The sequence below is a fragment of the Manacus candei genome, unplaced genomic scaffold, assembly GCF_025592945.1.
Source record: "Manacus candei isolate 608988 ecotype Guabito, Panama unplaced genomic scaffold, ASM2559294v1 h1tg000119l, whole genome shotgun sequence".
NCBI classification, from domain to species: Eukaryota; Metazoa; Chordata; class Aves; order Passeriformes; family Pipridae; genus Manacus; species Manacus candei.
Window position 1 is genome coordinate 4,850,165 of NW_026138167.1, and position 18,335 is coordinate 4,868,499.

Below are 18,335 nucleotides of genomic sequence, written 5' to 3' on the forward strand. Positions count from 1 at the left end.
ACACAAGTGGCTTTTCTGCCTGTCATCACCAATGATGGATCACACTGGGATTTCTGGGAGATAAAAGGATGGAAACTGTATTGCCGGGGAAGAAAAAGCTGTGAGCTGCACCTGGGGATGACAGCTCCAGGATGAACACCTGGGGGATGAACATGGCCAAACATCTGGGAGATGCTGGGAGGTGGAGGAGCAGACCTGGAAGCTCCATCAAGTCTCCCTGAATTTCTCATGATCCCGCACGGGGCAAAAAAGTACATCAAAATACCCTCAATTTCACCGAGGTCAGGGCCTAATGGGATTAGGCACGATGTGAAGATTGGTTCCTAACGTTTATTTTGTAAGGAGCTGATTTTATAATCAAATCCTGGCCCCTAATTCCACGAGTTTTATCACAATTACAGATTTAGCAGCCCTGCGTGGGGAGTAACAGCATCAGGATGTGGCTCCAAATGATACAAGGTGAGGGATGGCAGTAGGGAAAGATTTGGGGGTGTTTCCCCTCTGATGCTGATTCCCATTGGATACTTTGGAGGATGCCTAGCATCACTGCCTGTTCCACCCTGGGCACGTCCCTCCTGGTCCTGCCCTGCAGACACCACAGCCATGAGCTCAGGACATGGCTCGTTCCCTCTGCCTGGGGTCCTGAGGAGCAGGGACTCCCTAATATTATCCCCAAATTAGCCCTTTGAGGAATGAGTCCCACATCCTGGTCCCCAGCATCCCTGTCCCCACGGTCCTCCAATGCTCTCACCTGCCCAGCCTGCATCCTCGGCATCCATTTCCAGCACCACCTCCTCCTCCCAGGTGGGTGTGTGGGTGGGCTCTGAGGATGCACCAGACGCCTCCCGCTTCTGCTCAGCCCCTCCACTGGTCTTACTGTGAGGAAAAGGGAGGAAAACAGGTGAGGAATATGGCAGCAGGGAGCTGGGAGAGGGACGAGCATCCAGCCCTCAGCAAAGCTCTGCCCCTGCTCTGGGGGGGCTTTGCTGGGGATTCAGTGCCGCTTTTACTCCTGGATCCTGCCCAGCCCCCAGTGACGGGGTTTGCAGCCCCTTTTATCCTAAAGGCTATTTCAGGCCCCGGAGGCTAATTATCCACAGTATTGATGAAGGGACAGGGAAGATGCTGCTGGGAAAAGAGAGAGAAGATTGAATGTTAACGACTGTCATCATTAGACTCGGCACATAACAATGCTGAGCAATAATTATGGTTGTGTTCACTGCTACAGACCTGGGTAATTCTTCATCTGTGCTGGTGTCACCATCAGGCATGTTTTGGGGTTGTTCCTCCCACTTTTATCAATTAATCACCAATTACTCACTAGCTTGGCTAATAATAATAATCCCCCCCACACTTTTAGTGGGGCTGGAAGATCTTTTAGGGCGTCTCCACTGCCCAGCAAGACACTTGGAGTCCCAAAACCACAGCAGAGTCCCACTGCCTGGTGATGTGGTGACCTCAAGTCCCCGCACTCCCACTCATGGGGTGAGAGGGGATGGTGGCATCCCACTGTGACACAGATATCCCACCCCTGTGAACGGGTTGCTCTGGATATTAAGGTGATGAAGTGCCTGGCCCCTCCAAGAAAAGCTCTTCCTGGGGCAGAGCCAACATGGCCCTTGGGGACAGTTTACCAGGGCACTGTTGTGACTGAGAAGAGATGGTGTCACTGGAGACTCCAACACTGGGGGAAAAGAGATTATAAGGCATAGAATTATTGAACGGTTTGGGATGGAAGGGCGCTCAAAGATCATTTCGTTCGCAAAGGTCCTTCCAGCTGTAGGGTGAGCTCCAGGTGGGACCGAGCAGGTTCATCCCAGATGGATGGGAGGGTGGTTGCAAGATGTCCATTCCCTCTCCCTGCTGAAGAGATTGGTCTAGTGGGCCCTCAGCCATGCTGCATCTGCATCCCGTGCTCCTTTTTCATCTCCCACGTGTCCCCTTCCCCACCAGCAAAGCCCATCTGCATCCCACAGGGATGGAGCCGGCCAGCGTTGGAAGGTGGGAATTGCCATCAGGCTGGCACTGTTTTGGAGGGGCTGGAAAAAAACTTGGCTCTCCAGTAATGAGCTCTGTGGGGGATTGCTCTCCCAGCAACGTGCTCTGAGTCCGAATGAAGCCAGACCTTGGCTGGGGGGGTGGGAGGAGGAGCAGGGGGGTGAGAACAGGCCCCCTTCATTATAGACTTGCCTAAGGACGGGAGAGCATTCAAAAAGAGCTGTGAAGTGGGGAGGGGGAGGAAAACAACCCACAACTGCACAAAGCACAGGGGTGTGCCTCAAAAACCAAATGAATAGGCCGGGGGCAGCTGGAACAGCGGAGAGCAGAGAGGGTTTCATGTTTTATCCTCCCCCCAGCCAGCTCCAGACGCTCTGGAGGGGCAGGAGCGGGGGCTGCAGACATGAGATCGCACAGCTCAGGGCAGGACACGGCTGGGATGCACCAGGAGCTGCTCCTCCGATTCTCTGCATCCCTCCCTGCCGGCTCCGGGGCAGGCTCTTGGCTCTGCCGTGCGTGCGGGGATGCACCATCCGCCCACCGCTGCGATAAAAGATAAAGATAAAAGATAAAGACGGCTGCCCCCGGGGAGTTATTACCCATCAACGTCTCGGCTGCGGTGCTCGGGGACGGCGGCACGCAGCCACCCCGCTGCTGTGACACCGGGGTGCCCAGCAAAGGGCTTGGCAGGGCTGTGCCCAGCCTTCAGAATGTTTATTTATCCGGTGTTATGAGTTATTATCTCTACAGGGTGAGTTATTTCTCGGGGCTGATATCCCAGTTGTTACACTGCTCCCGATCTTCTAACCCTGGGATGTTGCATCTTCATCCCACCAGGATGCTGTGGCAAGGGGGGACCACTTGATCTCACAGCCCCAGTGCTCTGGGTTTACCAGCTGAGTCCCTGGTTTAATTTTGGGCAGAGCCAAAAGGTTTTACTTGCAGGAACACCCTTTCTGAGAGCATCCCATAGCATCATGACCTGGACTGCTGCCTTCACAGGTCCCCCGTGGGCAGGGGGACAGCCGACCCCCATCCCCCAGCCTGGGAGCAGCTGGTGCATTCAGCAGCGACCTTGAGTTGCTTCTCTGGGCACTGAAGAGCAGAAAGGAGGGAGCGAGGAGGTCCTTTCACCCGCCCGTGGTACTCAGCGGGGAGGAGAAGCCGGCCGGGGCCAGGCGCTTTGTGCCGTTAATTGCAAACACGCCCGGCTCCGGCACGCCAAGGTCATCCCTGCATCCTGCCGGTCCGGCAGCAATTTGTCTGTGAGCACCCGGGAGTGAAAGGAAGATGCGGAACAAACCCCCCGGTGCCCCTGGAAGCAGGGAGGGAGGATTTTCCGGGTGTACAGAGGGTGAGGAGCAGAGCCAAGGTGCTGCCAGATCCCCAGAGCATCCCCGGAGGAGGAGACTTTCTCTGGGGCAGGGTGAGCCAAAGCCTCTGTGTGGGATCTTCTGCTCCTCAAGGTCTTTCAGGCTCGCTCTGCTAAACCTTTCCCTCCCCAGATCTCTGGAAGTGGTGCCCACAACTACGGAGCGCTGTGGGATGCTGAGTCCAGGCACAAGTGACTGGGCACAGCCACAGAGGGCAGTGGTGCTGTTCCCTCCCTCCCATCCCACTTGGATCACATCCTTATGTGGGGTGATGCTGTGTGTGCTGGCACTTTGGGCTTGGGATGGCTCCACTGGTTATCACTTGGCTGATTGGGGGGGATTGGATGCCACCAGACTCGCCACCAGCACATCCCCCTCCAACTTCTCCCTCCCATCCATAAAACCCCACCTTTTAACTGCAACATGCTACTCTCCTTAAAGAGCAAGTGCCCTGAAAAACAATCAGTGATTCCCTTCTGCCTTGGCTCCCTCACTATGGTTACTAAAAGGCCCCTCATGTGTCCTGCATCCCTAATACCCCCCTCCCCTCCCTTCCATCACTCTCCCGTTACCATGGCAATGCGGTGATGGAGCAGCACCAGAATGTAAAGAGAGATGCAACAATCACACGCCACCCTCGTGCTATCATTTAGGATATTGATGTTTAAATCTCCGGAGATCATCTGGGTATAATTGGTTTATGGAAATAGAGACAAGTCCTGCCGTAGAGTTACTCAGGCTGTCAGGGCAGAGAGCGGGTCCTTGGCATGGGGGGGTTGGGAAAGAGGGGATGGGGTGATAGAGGGGTGGCAGTGGAGGCTCCCAGCTCACATGTCAGCCAGCCCCAGCTGCCAAAATCTTGATTATGGAGTCCTGCATCCCCCCCCCGCCCAGGGAGCCTCTGGGATGCCTGATGGGGCTGGCACCGGGCACTCTGTCACAATGACGGTCCCTGGGACCCCCTTCACCACAGAGCTCAGGGTTTCTACTCTGGAAAACACCCAGCAAGCAACAGTTTGCTTTACACAAGATGTTTCCAGGCTTTCACAGTCCTGGCTGCTGATTGTTCCCAGTGGATGAACCCCAACCCTGCGGCCTTGTTCCCTTGGCACTGATGGATCCACTTGGGTACCAGCCTGCCCGGCACTGCCCTGGGGAGATGCCCTGCAAAAACCAAGCTCCGCAGCCAGGTGATGCTCTGAAGGCACTGATAGCTGCTTTCTCCCCTCTTTTCCAGGGAAGTGAAGCCCCTCTGCCTCTGGGATGGCAGTGCCGAGCAGGACGGCCTCCCTCCTACCACAGACCAAAGCTGATGGGCTAATTGAGTCCCCTGGCACATGCATAATGCACGAGGAGCCAAGTCCTCCTTACCCAACATCCTGTTTTATTTATTAAAACACTCTTTTATTTATTGTGATATCATCCCCAAACCCAGGCAGCATTACCCTGTGGATTCTTTGACATCATTTTATACTTTCAATATTAGGAACACTTTCTTCCTGACACCCCAGCAAGCCAGAGTGCCTCGTGTCTGCCTTCCCCTATCGCAGCGAGGAGTCCTGGCTCCTCTCCATGCATCTCACGGAGGCAATGCCAGAGAGGTTCCCCCCTCCCCGGGGCTCATGAAGAGGGTGGCAGCTCCCAAACCCTTTCTCTGTGTCCCCACGATCCCTGCTGTCCCCCTTTGCAGATGCTGGATACTCACACAACAACGTACGGCCATGGCACCTGGCCCTCGCGTGTGGTCGGCAGGTTGCTGGCACCATGGAGGGTGATGGTGATGGTTTCCTTCCCCAGGGGGGCCACATGTCCCCCACCAGCCATGGATGTGTGCCCAGGACCCTCTGTCACAGCGGGGGACTTGGATACCTGCTGGGAGCGAGTGAGGATATGTGAAGGTGGGAAGGGCTGCAGCCATGTCCCTGTCACCCCACCTCGTCCCCATGGCCCAGCTCAGTGCTGAGAGCCCAGATTTCATCCCAGCACATCCCCACATCCCAAACTGGTCCCATATGAGGTAGAGCAGGCCAGGGAGGTAGTGTCCCCCCCACATTCCCATCACAGCTGCCTCTTCCCTGTCCCCGGTGTGCCCACACCCTGTCCCCTGTGGCTCCACACCACTGATGTCATCATGTCACAGCAGTGCCACAGTGCTGCCAGGCTCTCTGGGAGGACACCCAGCAGCATCAGAGGATCCTGCACAGGGTGAAATCATCCCAGCACCCCTGCCCAGCATGGTGCCATAGGGGGCAGCTACACTGGGGTCCACAAATCCCAGGCCAGGTCACCAAAACAGGGATTAACCATCTAAGACACCTCTATGCCTCCATGTCCCTCTGACCTCCTAACAAACACCCTCCTCTCCAGCTCCTGTCATCCCCCTGCTCCCCCTTGTCACCAGCCCAGACATCTCAGCAATTTATAGGGACTCTGCCGGGAATTGGGATCTCGGCCCAATCTGGGGGGAAGGGCAGGAGTGCAGTGGCTCCCCCCACCCCAGCTCATTAATTCCCACCAGCTGATGTGATAAGGAGCAGCAGAGCCACAAGCTGCTCCTCACGCATCCCATTCCTGCTCCCATCACACCCCGGCCAAGTGAGAGACGGTGCTGTCCCCCACCCCCTGCGTCCTGCAGTGCCACCGTCTCTGCAGCACACGGCGTTAATCCATCTAATATCTCACGTTTCTGGGGATGCAAGGAGTTAAAACCCACTCTGCCCCACTTCAGACCCTGAAATCCAAACCCTTCGTGCATCTTTGGACCTCCTGGGGCTGAAGCAAAAGCTCCAGCCCGGCGAGCAGCCCGCGGGCTCCTCAAAGCCGCTGCCTGCAAATCCCCTCCGACACGTGGCTGTGCCTCCCAACTCAGTAATGAGGGATTGCTTTGTCCTAAAACCACTCCCATGTCTCTCCCTCGTCTCTCCCGAGGCTGCCCCGTTGCAGCAGTGGTGGGCTTGGTGACCCACTGCCATGAGGGATAACATGCCCAAAGCTGAGGATCACTTGTGGCATGGAAATCTGGGTGCTCTGAGCAGCGGCAGTCTGGAAAAACATGTAAATCAGCTTTTCTTCCCCCCGCCTTTTTTTTCCTGTCAGCTCACAAACCAGTTGGAGCTTGGGGCTGGGACAGCCTTGGTGTCACTGACAGCCAGGAAGTGGCACTGAAGGAGCAGAAACACAAAGTGGGGGAGGATCCCCTGACCTGCAGAGCAGAGTAGAGAATGGATCCCAATCCATCACTGAGAGAGGGCAAGGATGGTTGGGGGTTTTGCAGGGGCATGGTGCCAGATTTGCAGGCAGGAAGCAGGCACAGGCACGCAGGCAGGGATGCTCTCCCTGGAGACCCCTCTATCCTGTCAAGAGAGCATCTGTTCAGGCTCCAGTTCTGGAATTTCAGTGAACATTTTCATCCCAAATATCGCAGAATCCCAGTATGGTTTGGGTTGGAAAGGGTGTTAAATCTCATCTCATTCTAACCCCCTGCCATGGGCAGGGACACCTTGCACTAGACCAGCTTGCTTCAAGCCTCATCCAACCTTGCCAAATATTCACTAAAATCCCCATCTGGAGGAATTCCAGCTGGCAGAGCCCAGAAACAACCTTGCTTTAATTGCACAGACACCTTGGAGCTCTCTGATGGAGCCCTGCTCTGGGGGGGAGCCCTGGACATAAGCTGTGATGCTGGGCCAGTGTCCCACCTCCCCATCCTTATTTACTGCTCCAGATCACTATTTTAGGACATTTTCTTATATTCTCCCTATTTTCTTTCACATTCCAGGTAACAGAATCAGGTTTCTTAGTGCACGTCTTCATTCCCACCACTGTATTTACATCTCCCTTGGTTTTACCATCAGCAACAGTGACAGCAGGATAATTAGTGAGGGTTTTACCAGAAAATTCACAAGTGCTTAAGCAAAATAAAGCTCAGCAGGAGAACAAACCATTTTTAAAATAGCAGGTGTGAACAATGCCAGGCTTCTCAGGCAACCAGTACCTCAAACCCCCAACAAGCCTGTGATTAACTACCCAAAAAAAACCCCCAGTCACTATTCAAAGCCAGGAGGAGATTCAGTGTTTCTTCCCAAAAGGAAGAAGTGTCTCTACCCTACAGTTCCAGGTAAAGCCCACGCTTGTTTACAGCTCCCTCTTAGCGGGAGAAAAGCTTCTCCATCCTTCCAAGCCATGTGCTCTCCCCCAGGAGTCTGCAACCTGTAGCTTGCGGAGGTGGAGATAAAATGTATTTCAAGTGTGCCCAAGCTGGTGACACCACGTTTGGAACATTTTGAGGAGCTTTGGAGAATCGACCGACTTCTGCAGAGCATCGTGAGCATCTCCCGCAACCCTCTGCCCTGATCCCACGCAGCACCTTAACCCCGAGCCGCCCTTAAATCCTCCTTAACGACGATTATTAATTATTCACACCGCGCTGTTGCGGGGAGGTTGATTAACGGCGTCTGAGCCGCCATCGTCGTAATTTGTTTTTCTATCAACTCTTTATCATCTCCAACGAAGCACCGGGGCCCAGCAGCTCCTTTTCAGCAGCGCTCAGCCAAGATTAAATTGCTTCTGGCTGCGAGCTGACAAGACATAAATAGCCTCAAGAGCCCGGCGTTTAGTTCAGGGCAGCCCGGGCTGGGAGCCAGCAGGGACCTCCAGGCACGGCACTGCAGGGGCTCCTCCAGCCCCTGCCCACACCTGGAGACCACTGGTTGTGTTTTCCCCCCTGGAAGAAGGTCGGTGATTTCAGAATTCTCCTTGGATTTTGATTTCATGGAGCAGCATAAGCTCAGAGGGAGAGCCTGGGGCTGTAGGCCTGCAGCGTTCACCTCCTCAACTCCAATCCCAGCCCTCCCAGAGCTCCTTGGGGTGATGCAGGAGGAGACTCCAGTCCCTGTCCTACCATAGAAGGAACAGTACCCTTGTGGTCCTTTATAGTGAGCCTCCCAGTGCCAGCTAAAGCCGGGAGCGATGCTGTCACAGAATCATCAACAGCCCCAAGCTCCTCCCTGCTCCTGGCAATTTATGAGTAGCTGTTGGGAATGTGTCAGCTTTATCCTCCTCCAGAGACTCCATAAAATAATAGTAGGCTCCATAAGTGAAGATGGACTGGGGCTGGTGTGAGTTTTCCTACATGATGTCTCCCCAGGCTCCATTCAAGCCTCCTTACGGCAGCTAAACACCAACAAGCTGCTTCCCTTCCCGGACGGAAAATAAAGAGCCACTTGGCTTTAAACAAGCAGCAGGATCAGGTCACAGGTTCCACCTCCAGCACTGTGCTGCTGTGAAGATGAAGAAGGGCTGGAGCATGGCCAGGACACCCCAGGCTTGGTCCAGGACATCCTGGAGTATGGCCGAGGCAACCCAGAGCACGGTCCAGGACGTCCCAACGATGGGCCAGGACATCCCAGAGCACAGACAGCTTGAAGATGCTGGATTCCCAGGTGTCCCTGGGGAAATCCCAGCAGATCTAGCCACCTCTCAGCTGGAGCTCAGGGCTCTGGGATGTCAGAGCACACCAGAAGCCCATGGGACACCACAAAGAATTTCTCAATAATGGGGCAAACAGCCAAACTAACAGCCAGTCGGCTCCATCATGGCACGCACCTCCAGGCACAGGGAAACCAGGATGGGGAGAGGGCTGTTAGACTTCATCAGGCACCAAAATGGGGTGAAGTATGGGTTTACAGCAGGGCCTTGGTGGCTGGTGGGTGAGTGGATGCTTCACCTAGACCAGCCTTCTCCCAGCATCCTGAATTCACAGATTTCTGGGGGTGGGAGATGCGTTGCAACTCAGCTGCCCCATGCCCTCAGGCTCCATGTCAGTCCCTAGGGTGTTAGAGGAGAGCGTGGCACCCCATATCTGTATGGATTTGCACCCCCTCCCAAGCATCATGGCTCCTCATCTGTCTACCTCACTCTTGGAAGCAACCGGAGCCTCGGCGCTAATCAGATTTGAGGCTGTGAAATCTCATTTGAGGCTCTATTAATGCAGAGCTGGCACGACACAGGCCCCGGCCTGTCTCCAATGAGCAAAACAAGGAAAGCAATCTAGCTGGGAAAAATGCATCTCCTGGAACGAGCTCGGGGGAGCCAGGCAAACACAATTACAGTTAAAAGGAAGATTAAAACAGTATCAGCACTCCTCTCCCTCCGACCCCTGCTCCCGCCCCTGGGAGGGGAGCATCGAGCTGCACCGACAGGCATCCCCAGCACCGTGGTCCTGCCAGCACGGATGTGATTGAAGCAGGATGCTGCCCCTTCAAAGCAAAGGACTTTTGCAGGATGAATGCCATGGTCTCCCTGTGTCAGTGGAAGGCCTGTGGGATCATCATCATGGAATGGTGACTTGGAAGGGACCTTAAAGCCTATCTTGTTCCACCTCCCCTGCCATGGGCAGGGACACCTTCCACCAGACCAGGTTGCTCCAAGCCCCATCCAACGTGGCCTTGGACAACCTGGCCTTGGATGGGGCAACCTCAGCTTCTCTGGGCAACCTGTGCCAGGGCCTGCCTCTTCCTCAGGGAAGAATTTCTGTGGTTTGCTGACACAGCATAGGAAGGGGCTATCTCTCTGGGCCCAGGCATGGATGCTTTCTCCCTGTTTGCTCAGACATTGCTGAGGTTTTGCTCCTGGGTGCCTTAGAGCTGCTTGGCATGGGATGGGAGGAGAACACGGCCCCCTGTAATGACACCTATAATTAGCACCTGCCAGAGGAGCCCTTATCCTTGAAAAATAACCTCTAGAATGCCACAGACGTGGATGTGCAAGGCAAGGGACAGCCATCAACTTCCCAAATAAAGGAGTCAGTGCACACATGGTTTCCATTTCTAGGAGCCCACAAGCAGATCCTCCCCCCTGCAAAGGCTCCAGACTGACAAGCACAGCTCCAAACAAGACAAATATCCATATGGCTGGAAAACTCCATCTCCTCTGGCAGTGCCAGCTCAGGTTTGAAACAAACCCAATTGTATTCCAAAGGGGTATTTCCCAACACCTTCGCAGCAGGTTCAAACCGCTTTCCAAGGAAAACCACACTTTAAAGCCCCCTAGTAGATCCCCAGCAAAACAAAAGTGAGAGGAAGACAAGCAAATGCTGTTTTATTCATCATTTCGTCCTGGCAGCCTCCTCCTTTCCCGCTGCTCCAGTAACCCCCATTCCTGCTCTGCTCCCATTTCCCAGTCAGCCACAGGGAGATTTTTTTCCCTTGGATTCAGGCTGAGCTTGATATATTCTGCTTATTATTATAATTTTTAAGCAACTTGTTTCCTTGAGGGGACCCTGCGGGAGCTCGTTAGAGATCACAGGGCTGTTTCGGGGCGCCAGGAGGAAGGATGCTCTTCCCCCTCGGATGTCAGCTCCAAGACAATTTCCCCGGGGAGCTCCGTAGCTGCTGGCTGGGAATCCCTTTGGGCTAAAAATTGCCAAATTCATTTTCCTTCCATTTACGTGGAAAACTCCCAATTCACCTGTCAAATAATGAAATGGGCCGGCAGCCCAGCACTGCCTCGGCTGCTCCATTAGGACAGTTTTACACTTTCTATATTTATCGGTGGCACCAGCGCAATTCCCTCCCCCCACACCTTTTAAAAAGGAGCAATTTTCTCTTTTTAACCCCATTTGCTTTCCTCATCAAGGCAGTTATCTGACACTTAAAGGGACATGATGACTGAAATTGCAGGAATTAGAGCCAACAGCTTTCGTCTCCTCGGAGCAGCCAGAGTTTGTGTTTTACAGAGGAGCAAATCACAAAGCAGCTTGGAAAACCTCCTGAGGATCCATCTTCGCCAACTGAGAAGATTTTTCTTTTCTCCATTTTAGCTAAGAAAAGGTGAATTGCCACTCGTTGCTGGCCCATTTCCACAGCAGATCTCCACCTGGGCAGGGAGAAGCGTGCAGGGAATTTTGGATCAAGCTGGGCAGCTGCAGGTCCCCCATGTCGTGATCAGGAATATAATTTCCTTGCAATACATCACCAGCAACACGTGTTTTCACTCTAAATCATCATCTTTAAATCAAAGCCATGCAAGCAGCCCCCCAAAGCCGTTTGCCTCAGGTCCCCTTTGGCTCCTGCCTCCCTCCAGCACGGAGCTAGATGATCAAGGAATGCTGAGAGGCGAAGCCCCCAATGAACCCATCAAGGCACACTCCTCCCTGGGCTGACAGCTCTTCAAAGCCCTACAAATTGCTCGCCGGAGCGGCATTATTCATCTGAGCCGCGTCCCGGGGTGAGCCCTGTCAGCAAAGTTTGTTTTTCAGCCTCATTGGGCTTTTAGTGAGTGGAGGCAGCTCCGGTCCCTCACCCTGTCGTCAGGGCAGCAGGCGGGGGAGAAGGGCTAGAGCTGCTCCACCCTCCCTGTCACTGTCGGTGGGGTGAGGGGTGGATCAGCCGAGCCATCCATCACCCGGGAACAGGGACCTCTGCCCCAACCCCACTGCTCTGCTGACGGGAGACAGAAGCTTTTACCCACCGCCACCGCTCGGAAAGACGGGGCACGTTGCAAGGGCATCATCACTCCACAGCGAGATCCTCATCCTGCATCCCCGACCACTGCAGATGGACAGAAATGCAAGATCTCAGCCCAAACCCAACCCCTTGGCACAGCTACAAAGGAAGCCCCATTCTGAATCCCACACAAGAGGCTGAAATTATTCCAGCTGTGGCTCAGAACCCCTCAGGACCCTGTGCCTCAAATTCCTTCGGTGTTTGAGGAGCCCCTTCTTTACTTTCTATATCCTGCTTAAAAAGTAAAGGTGATTTTTACTACTGAGGATCCTTTTTTCCTCCTCCCTATGACTTGCATGGAGTCACTTTACAGCCACACAGGCTTTGCCAGGGAAGCTGCTTAGCTCCATGGGGAATCCAAAAGGATGAAGCACAGGCTGAGCAGAGCCAGGAGCAGGCTTGGTCCCATTTTTGAGACCCATTGAAGCTTCAAATGTCAGAGTAGCTCCATGGAGGACAAAACACAACATTAGTGGAGCCAGGAGCTGGTTTGGTCCCATTTTTCAGACCTGTTGAAACTGTCCAAGTCAGAGTAGTTTCATGGAGAATCCAAAGGGATAAAACACTGTACACAGAGTCAGGAGCAGGTTTGGTCCCATTCTTCAGACCTTTTGAAGCTTCCCAAGTTTGAGCAGACTTTGCACGGCATGGATGGGCTGTACTCCCCACTGGGAGCCCCAGCTGGGTCTCACCCCACTCCTTGATCCCTCTGCACCCTGGTAAACCAGGATCCAGAGGAGGAGCACAAGCTGTGTGCAAACCCACATGTTTGTTGCGGGGAGGCTGCGATTCCTTGTTCCCTGACAGCACCAGACCGTGGGTCTGGGCTGGGTGCTCGCTGCCAGCTGACACTGGAGACTGGAAACAAACCACTCTGTGGGCTTGCAACCAAGTTCAACTGCCAAGGAGATCTCCAAAAGCTGGCTCCTTCCTCCCAGCACCACTGGGGAAGTGAAATGGGAATGGTTCCTGGAGGGAGGGACTGACTTTTAAGGGTTTTAAAGACCTTTAAAAGACTAGGTGACCTTTAAAGGTCCCTTCCAACCCAAACTCTCCTATGACTTCTGCTGACTTGGGGGCTGATTCCCCTTAACTGAGCCCTGCTGTGAGGTCTGCAAGGATCCTGGTGAGCCCCTTTCCCTCTCCTCCTTCCCTGTGAGGAAGGCAACTGAGAGATGATCCATGGCATGTTATCGATCTGCTCGGTGCTGTGCCCAAGTCCTGACAAAATTAGGGAGCCGTCTGGCTCTGCAACACACACCAGTAATTTGAACAGCCAGCAGAGCCTCCCACTTCGTGCCTGGGAATACATTATCCACAGGTTGCAGGGAGATGAGGAAAATATCATTATCCCCGTGCCTTGGCCTTTTGCGGGGAGCTCAGCACACATCCATCAGCCCCAGCATCCTGCAGAGGAGATGCTCGGCACAGAGGCAATGTGTCAAGGAGCTGGCCCCCCTCCTTAGGAAAACAAAACAGATGGATGTGGTAGCCAGCATCCTGATTTCTCAGGACACTAGTCCGAGCTGCAGCCCTGAGATGAAACCCCTCACCCCTATGAAGTTACCCCTCTCCAGCCCCAGCATCACTGACTCCTCAAAGTCAGTAATCAATCAGATCACCCAAATCCTGCCTGAATTTAGGCAGATACTTGGTCTCTCAAACCTCAGTTTAGAGTTTGCTTTCACTGTGCACTGCAGGGTCAACATATGATGCCTTGAGACACTCAGGATTGGACCACCAGGAGCCAAAACAGCTCCAGACCCACAAGTACCTCCCAGCTTGCTCTGGGCTACAGCGTCCCAGGAGCATTTTTGGAGGTTGAAAACCAGCTCTACCTGGTGCTTCCCCATAACCCAGGACAGCTCAGCCACCCTTCAACACATTGTCCATCACTCCAGGCCTCCCAGGAGGGCAGGAGCCAGCATTCCCCCCACCTCTCAGCTTTTACTTCTTAAATAAAATCCATCCTGGCAAATACTTGCTGGGTGACATCAGCAGCAGGTGATTTATTGCATTCCCTCCAGGGGCCCAGGAGCGAGATTGCATTTGCTAATGCCTCTCCTTACGCCCCTGGCCCGGCCCCACATCCCGCTCCACATCCCAGCTGATTGCTATCGATTCCCGCAGCTCCAAAGAGTTTCCGTCTAGACCTTTGCTGAGCAAACTCAATCAGACCTCGCTAATGAGCATCTCTGGCCAGTAATTTTTTGGCGGATCAGGCCGGGAATAGCAGACGCGCTTGGAAATGAAGTGCCGCGAAGGGCCCGGAGTCGCTCTGGGGTGCCAGGGGTTTGTGGTGCCTGCAGCACGTGGAGAAACAAGATGCCACCGGAGAGGATCTCAGCTCCAGTACCCCGTAACTCCCTTGAAATACACATTCCAAGTGTCCCAGAGCCACCAGCTCCACGTTCCAGCACAAGGGAAAGAGCCACGGCATGCAGCAGGCAGCCCCTGTGCAGGGCACCCTGCAGGAGAGAGGGATGACAACCCAAATTTGACCCTACAACCTCACCAGTGGAGTCACCAGGACCAAAGAACGTGTCCAGCATTAAGAACATCCTCATGACTGCACCCTGGCCATGAGCCACTCCGTGCAGTATCCTCTGTCATCTCTTCAGCACTGCAGCCCAGAGCTGGGGGGCTGAGGGGGGGCTGCCGGCCCATCCCTGAGCCAGCAGCGTTTGCCCACGGCCAGGAGGCTGCAGACGGCCTTGCCACCCATCCTGCCATCCCAAACTCTCCCACCAGGACTCCCTGGAGGGAGAAGAGAGCCCAGAGCATGCCTGGGGAAGGTCCATGAGATCAATCCCCTCTCCAGCGCTGCAATCCAGCTTTGCAAGCGATGTTTTCGCAGGTGTGTGAGACACCTCCGAGAGCAGCACAGACAACACGTCAACGGGGGTGTTATTCTTCCAGCGAGATGCAGGAAATGGAGCCCCTGGGGTAAGGGTTGTCTTTTTTTTTTTTTTTTCCTTTATTTAGACAGCTTTTAACACAACTAAGGGAAGAAAAACACAGCCTCTTGGACTGTGGTAGCCCTGCCCAATGATTTCTGCTGCTTAAGTCTAGATTTGAGCTGCAGGGTGAAATATTTAAGACATGGCAGCCCCAGATGCCCACACTCAGCATTTTAAGGCCTTTCAGGTGATGCCATCCACTGCCTGGGCCCAGCCAGCATGCAGGGATGTGTTTTGGTAGTAAAAATGCATAGTTTGGTGTCTCATTCCCCCATTCATGGAGTTGTGATGACGTGGGAGCAGCGCTGGTACCCAGGGATGGGATGGAGGTTCCAGTGTCCCCTTCCACCCCTCCATCTCCTCCCCAGCACTGGAAGCCACGATAAATAATAGCATTTTATATTAATTTAGGATGGTGTTTTCTCCATGGGCTGCACTCACCTGCGCTGGCGAGGAGGCTGGGTCTGGGCTGTGCCCTGGTGAGGAGAGGTGGAAGCTGCTGCAACTCAGCACAGCAGGCACTGAGGAAGAGGAGGAGGAGGAAGGATGCTCACCTGAGCCACCCAGGAGCTCCGGGGAGGAGCTGAGCTCAGGGTCAGCCTGCAGCCTCTAGGGGAAAGAAAAAGGTTTTGAAGACTCAGCTTTGAGATCCAAAACCCCTTTCCCATTCCTGTCAGTGTCCCAGGGCAACCCCTCTGTATCCCAGCTCCTTCCTCTAACAGTCAAGCTCAGAACCTCATCCTTCAGGGGCAGAACCTTTGCTAGAAATCAAAAAAAAGCCAACAAAGAAGCAAAGAGAAAAATACCCAGCTAAAACAGCCACAACTACCCCAACAACACTTATTTTAGACTTAGAGACACCCCTTAAGCACCCCTAGGAATTGCTCCTCCACAGCCCCAGTTGCCTCAGGAAAATAAAGAAAAGAACACACCTATATGTAATTAATTAAATTATTAATGAATTTTGTAACAGCCCAGCCCTCCCTCCATCCTTTATAGGGAGCACTGCCCAGCTCCCCACTGCCTCTGAAGGGGGCTGGCCATTCCCAGTGCTAAGAAGAGTGAGGTAGAGGAGGGCAGGGAGATGCTGAGGTGCTTCATCCTTCCTGGGGGTCTTCCTGGAACACCCAGAAGGTAAGGGGGATGCAGGTGGGCTGGAAATTCTGGTCTTACAAGTGCTGTAGGGGCAAGATGTAGGTCTTGTAGATGGTAGGGCATGGTTGGACCATGCTGTGGTGGAAAGAACCGGGTGAATACCCCATAAGGGATCTCTTCCTACAGCTCTGAGCATGGTTTAGGCACAGAATCCTCTTTCCTGGCTTTGCTCAGGTGGCTGTGATCTCACCAAGACCCTGACAGCACTTTGAGCTTGTCCCAGCTTGCTCCTTTTCTGGACAAAGAGGATCATAGGGCCATTTAGGTTGGAGAAGACCCTTAAGGTGAAGTCCAACCAGACAGTAACCCAGCTCTGTGGTGTTCACCACTAAACCCCAAGTGCCATGTCCCCAAGTGCCACATCCACATGTTTTTTGAATGCTTCTGGGGATGGTGACTCTACCACTGCCCTGGGCAGCCTGTGCCAGTGGAGAAATTCAGGGGGAAACTGAGGCAGGGCTGTGCTGTGTCCCAAAGCCGCCCTTCAAAGCCGTGGAAACCACTGCCTTTCTCCTTTTTCTCCAGCTGGAGCCCGTATGGGACCATCCAGCTACTCTAGGGCCACATCCTGTCCTAAACAGACCTGTTTGCTCTCTAGCCCCCAAATCTGGGCTCTCCTACCTCGGGGAAGTGGGCATGGCCCTCGGTGGGCAGCGAGTGATAAGCGGACTCTGGCGTGCTGGGTGAGCGGCAGGAAATTCCCAGGTCTGGGGACGCTGGGGCTGCTCCTGCTGCCTGCTGGTCCTCCTGGGAGCTGGGGGAGCGCGGTGGGGGTGCAGCCGGCGTGGGGGGCGGCCGGTGCTCGTGCAGGGACGCGGTGAAGGCCAGGCGGCCGCAGTGCATCGCCGGCTGCTCGCTGCCCACCCGCAGCAAGGCCACCACGGCGCTGTAGCGGTACCAGTCCTCGTTCCTCCCGGCAGAGAGCTTCAGCCGGGGCTGGTCAGGGCGGGGGTAGATGGCAAAGAAGGCTTCTCCCACCCGCCTGCCCCTCCTCAGGCTCTCTGCCCGCCCGGGGTAGCGCAGGGCCTCGATGTGGAGCCGCACGTCGTGGTTCTTGTCGTTCTTGCAGAAACCTGCAGGGTGGGGGGTGAAGTCTTCCTTAGGAAAGCTGGTGGTCCCAGGAGCATCTCCTGGGCTCATCCCTCAGCAGCCCTGCATAGGTTATCCAGCCTGCATATGTCTAGATCTTGGGTGGGGGGGTGTTGGCCCCAAGCTGGACCTGCCCCATCCATCCCATGAAACTCAGACAGCTTTGACCCCAGCTCACTGGTTTGGTGGAGGTGTGAGTGTGGTACGGGGGCCCGCAAGCCTGAGACGAGCTGTGCTTGCTCCAGATCTGATCTCCTGGGTCACCTCCCCTGTCAGACAATCCCCGTGGTGCCCAGCCCCCTTACCTCTGGGCAGGGTGAAGGTGAACTTCCTCCTCTGGAAGGAGTAGATCTGGTTGAGGTGTCTCTGCTCGATGGTGTCGGTGGTGCTGGTGTTGCTCCGGGCGGCGTTCCCGCTGTTGACACGGAGCCGGATGCCGGCGCCGGAGCCCTGCAGCAGCGGGTTCTCCACCGTGAGCCTCAGGGCGTAGCAGCCCCGACGGTTAAACTGGGCACTCACCACCTCGAACTCAAAATCCAGGGTTTTCTCCTCAGCCTTCAGCCGGGAGCGCTGCAGGGTCAGGGGGATGTGAGGTTCCCCTGCTTTGCCCGCCATGGGGGCAGAGTAGGATTTGGGGATAAAGCCTCCTTGGAGCAGGGAGTCTGAAGGTCTCTTCCCTGGAGGAAGCCTTCCTGGCAGCCTGGGGCAGGTTTCTGAGCCAAGCCAGCTCTGGTTCCGCTCTCCTCTCCGGCAGGGAAAATGCCTGGAGGTGCCCTTGGGTGTGTGTTGGCCTCACATCTCCGCAGGCAGCTTTCAAAGGCAGCAAACAAGGAAAATAAATCCCCGTCTCTGAAAAATCATCCTTCGGTGCCGTGGGGAGCTGCCGAGAGCTTTCCTGCCCCTGTGCAATGGCAAGACAGACACTTTGAACTCCAGTTTGTTTGCTGGGGAACCAGGTAACTAGATGCAAAGTGGTGGCTGCCTTCCAGCAACAGCCCAGAATATCCAGGGTGACGCTGAGCGCTGTGACACACACGTGTGCAGGCAGGGTGTACACTGATGGCTCCTTGAGCCCTTTTCCTTGGGACACCCACCTCAAAGGAGTGTGCTGGAGGCTCCAGGAGATGCGGGTGTTGAGGATGGTACAAGCTCTGACTGTTGCTCCCATTTTTTGCTGGCCCTAATTCTGCTCCTCCTGCACCCGTGGGTTGTTTTTGGATCTCTGCTGGGATCAGGCAGCCAAGTTGGGATCTCAG

General features: G+C 54.7%; 1 protein-coding gene across 1 annotated transcript in view; it reads right to left on the bottom strand.

The window, feature by feature from the left end:
- CCDC33 (coiled-coil domain containing 33) overlaps nt 1-17,694 on the bottom strand; it is a 41,258-nt gene extending 23,564 nt beyond the window's left edge. The window contains exons 1-5 of the mRNA XM_051770336.1: nt 17,385-17,694; nt 16,768-17,063; nt 15,390-15,444; nt 3,133-3,238; nt 752-876 (exon numbers count right to left, since the gene is read on the bottom strand). Coding sequence (XP_051626296.1) covers nt 752-876; nt 3,133-3,238; nt 15,390-15,444; nt 16,768-17,063; nt 17,385-17,694 — 892 coding nt within the window. The remainder of the gene's footprint in view (nt 1-751; nt 877-3,132; nt 3,239-15,389; nt 15,445-16,767; nt 17,064-17,384) is intronic.
- Nucleotides 17,695-18,335: the final 641 nt, after the last annotated feature.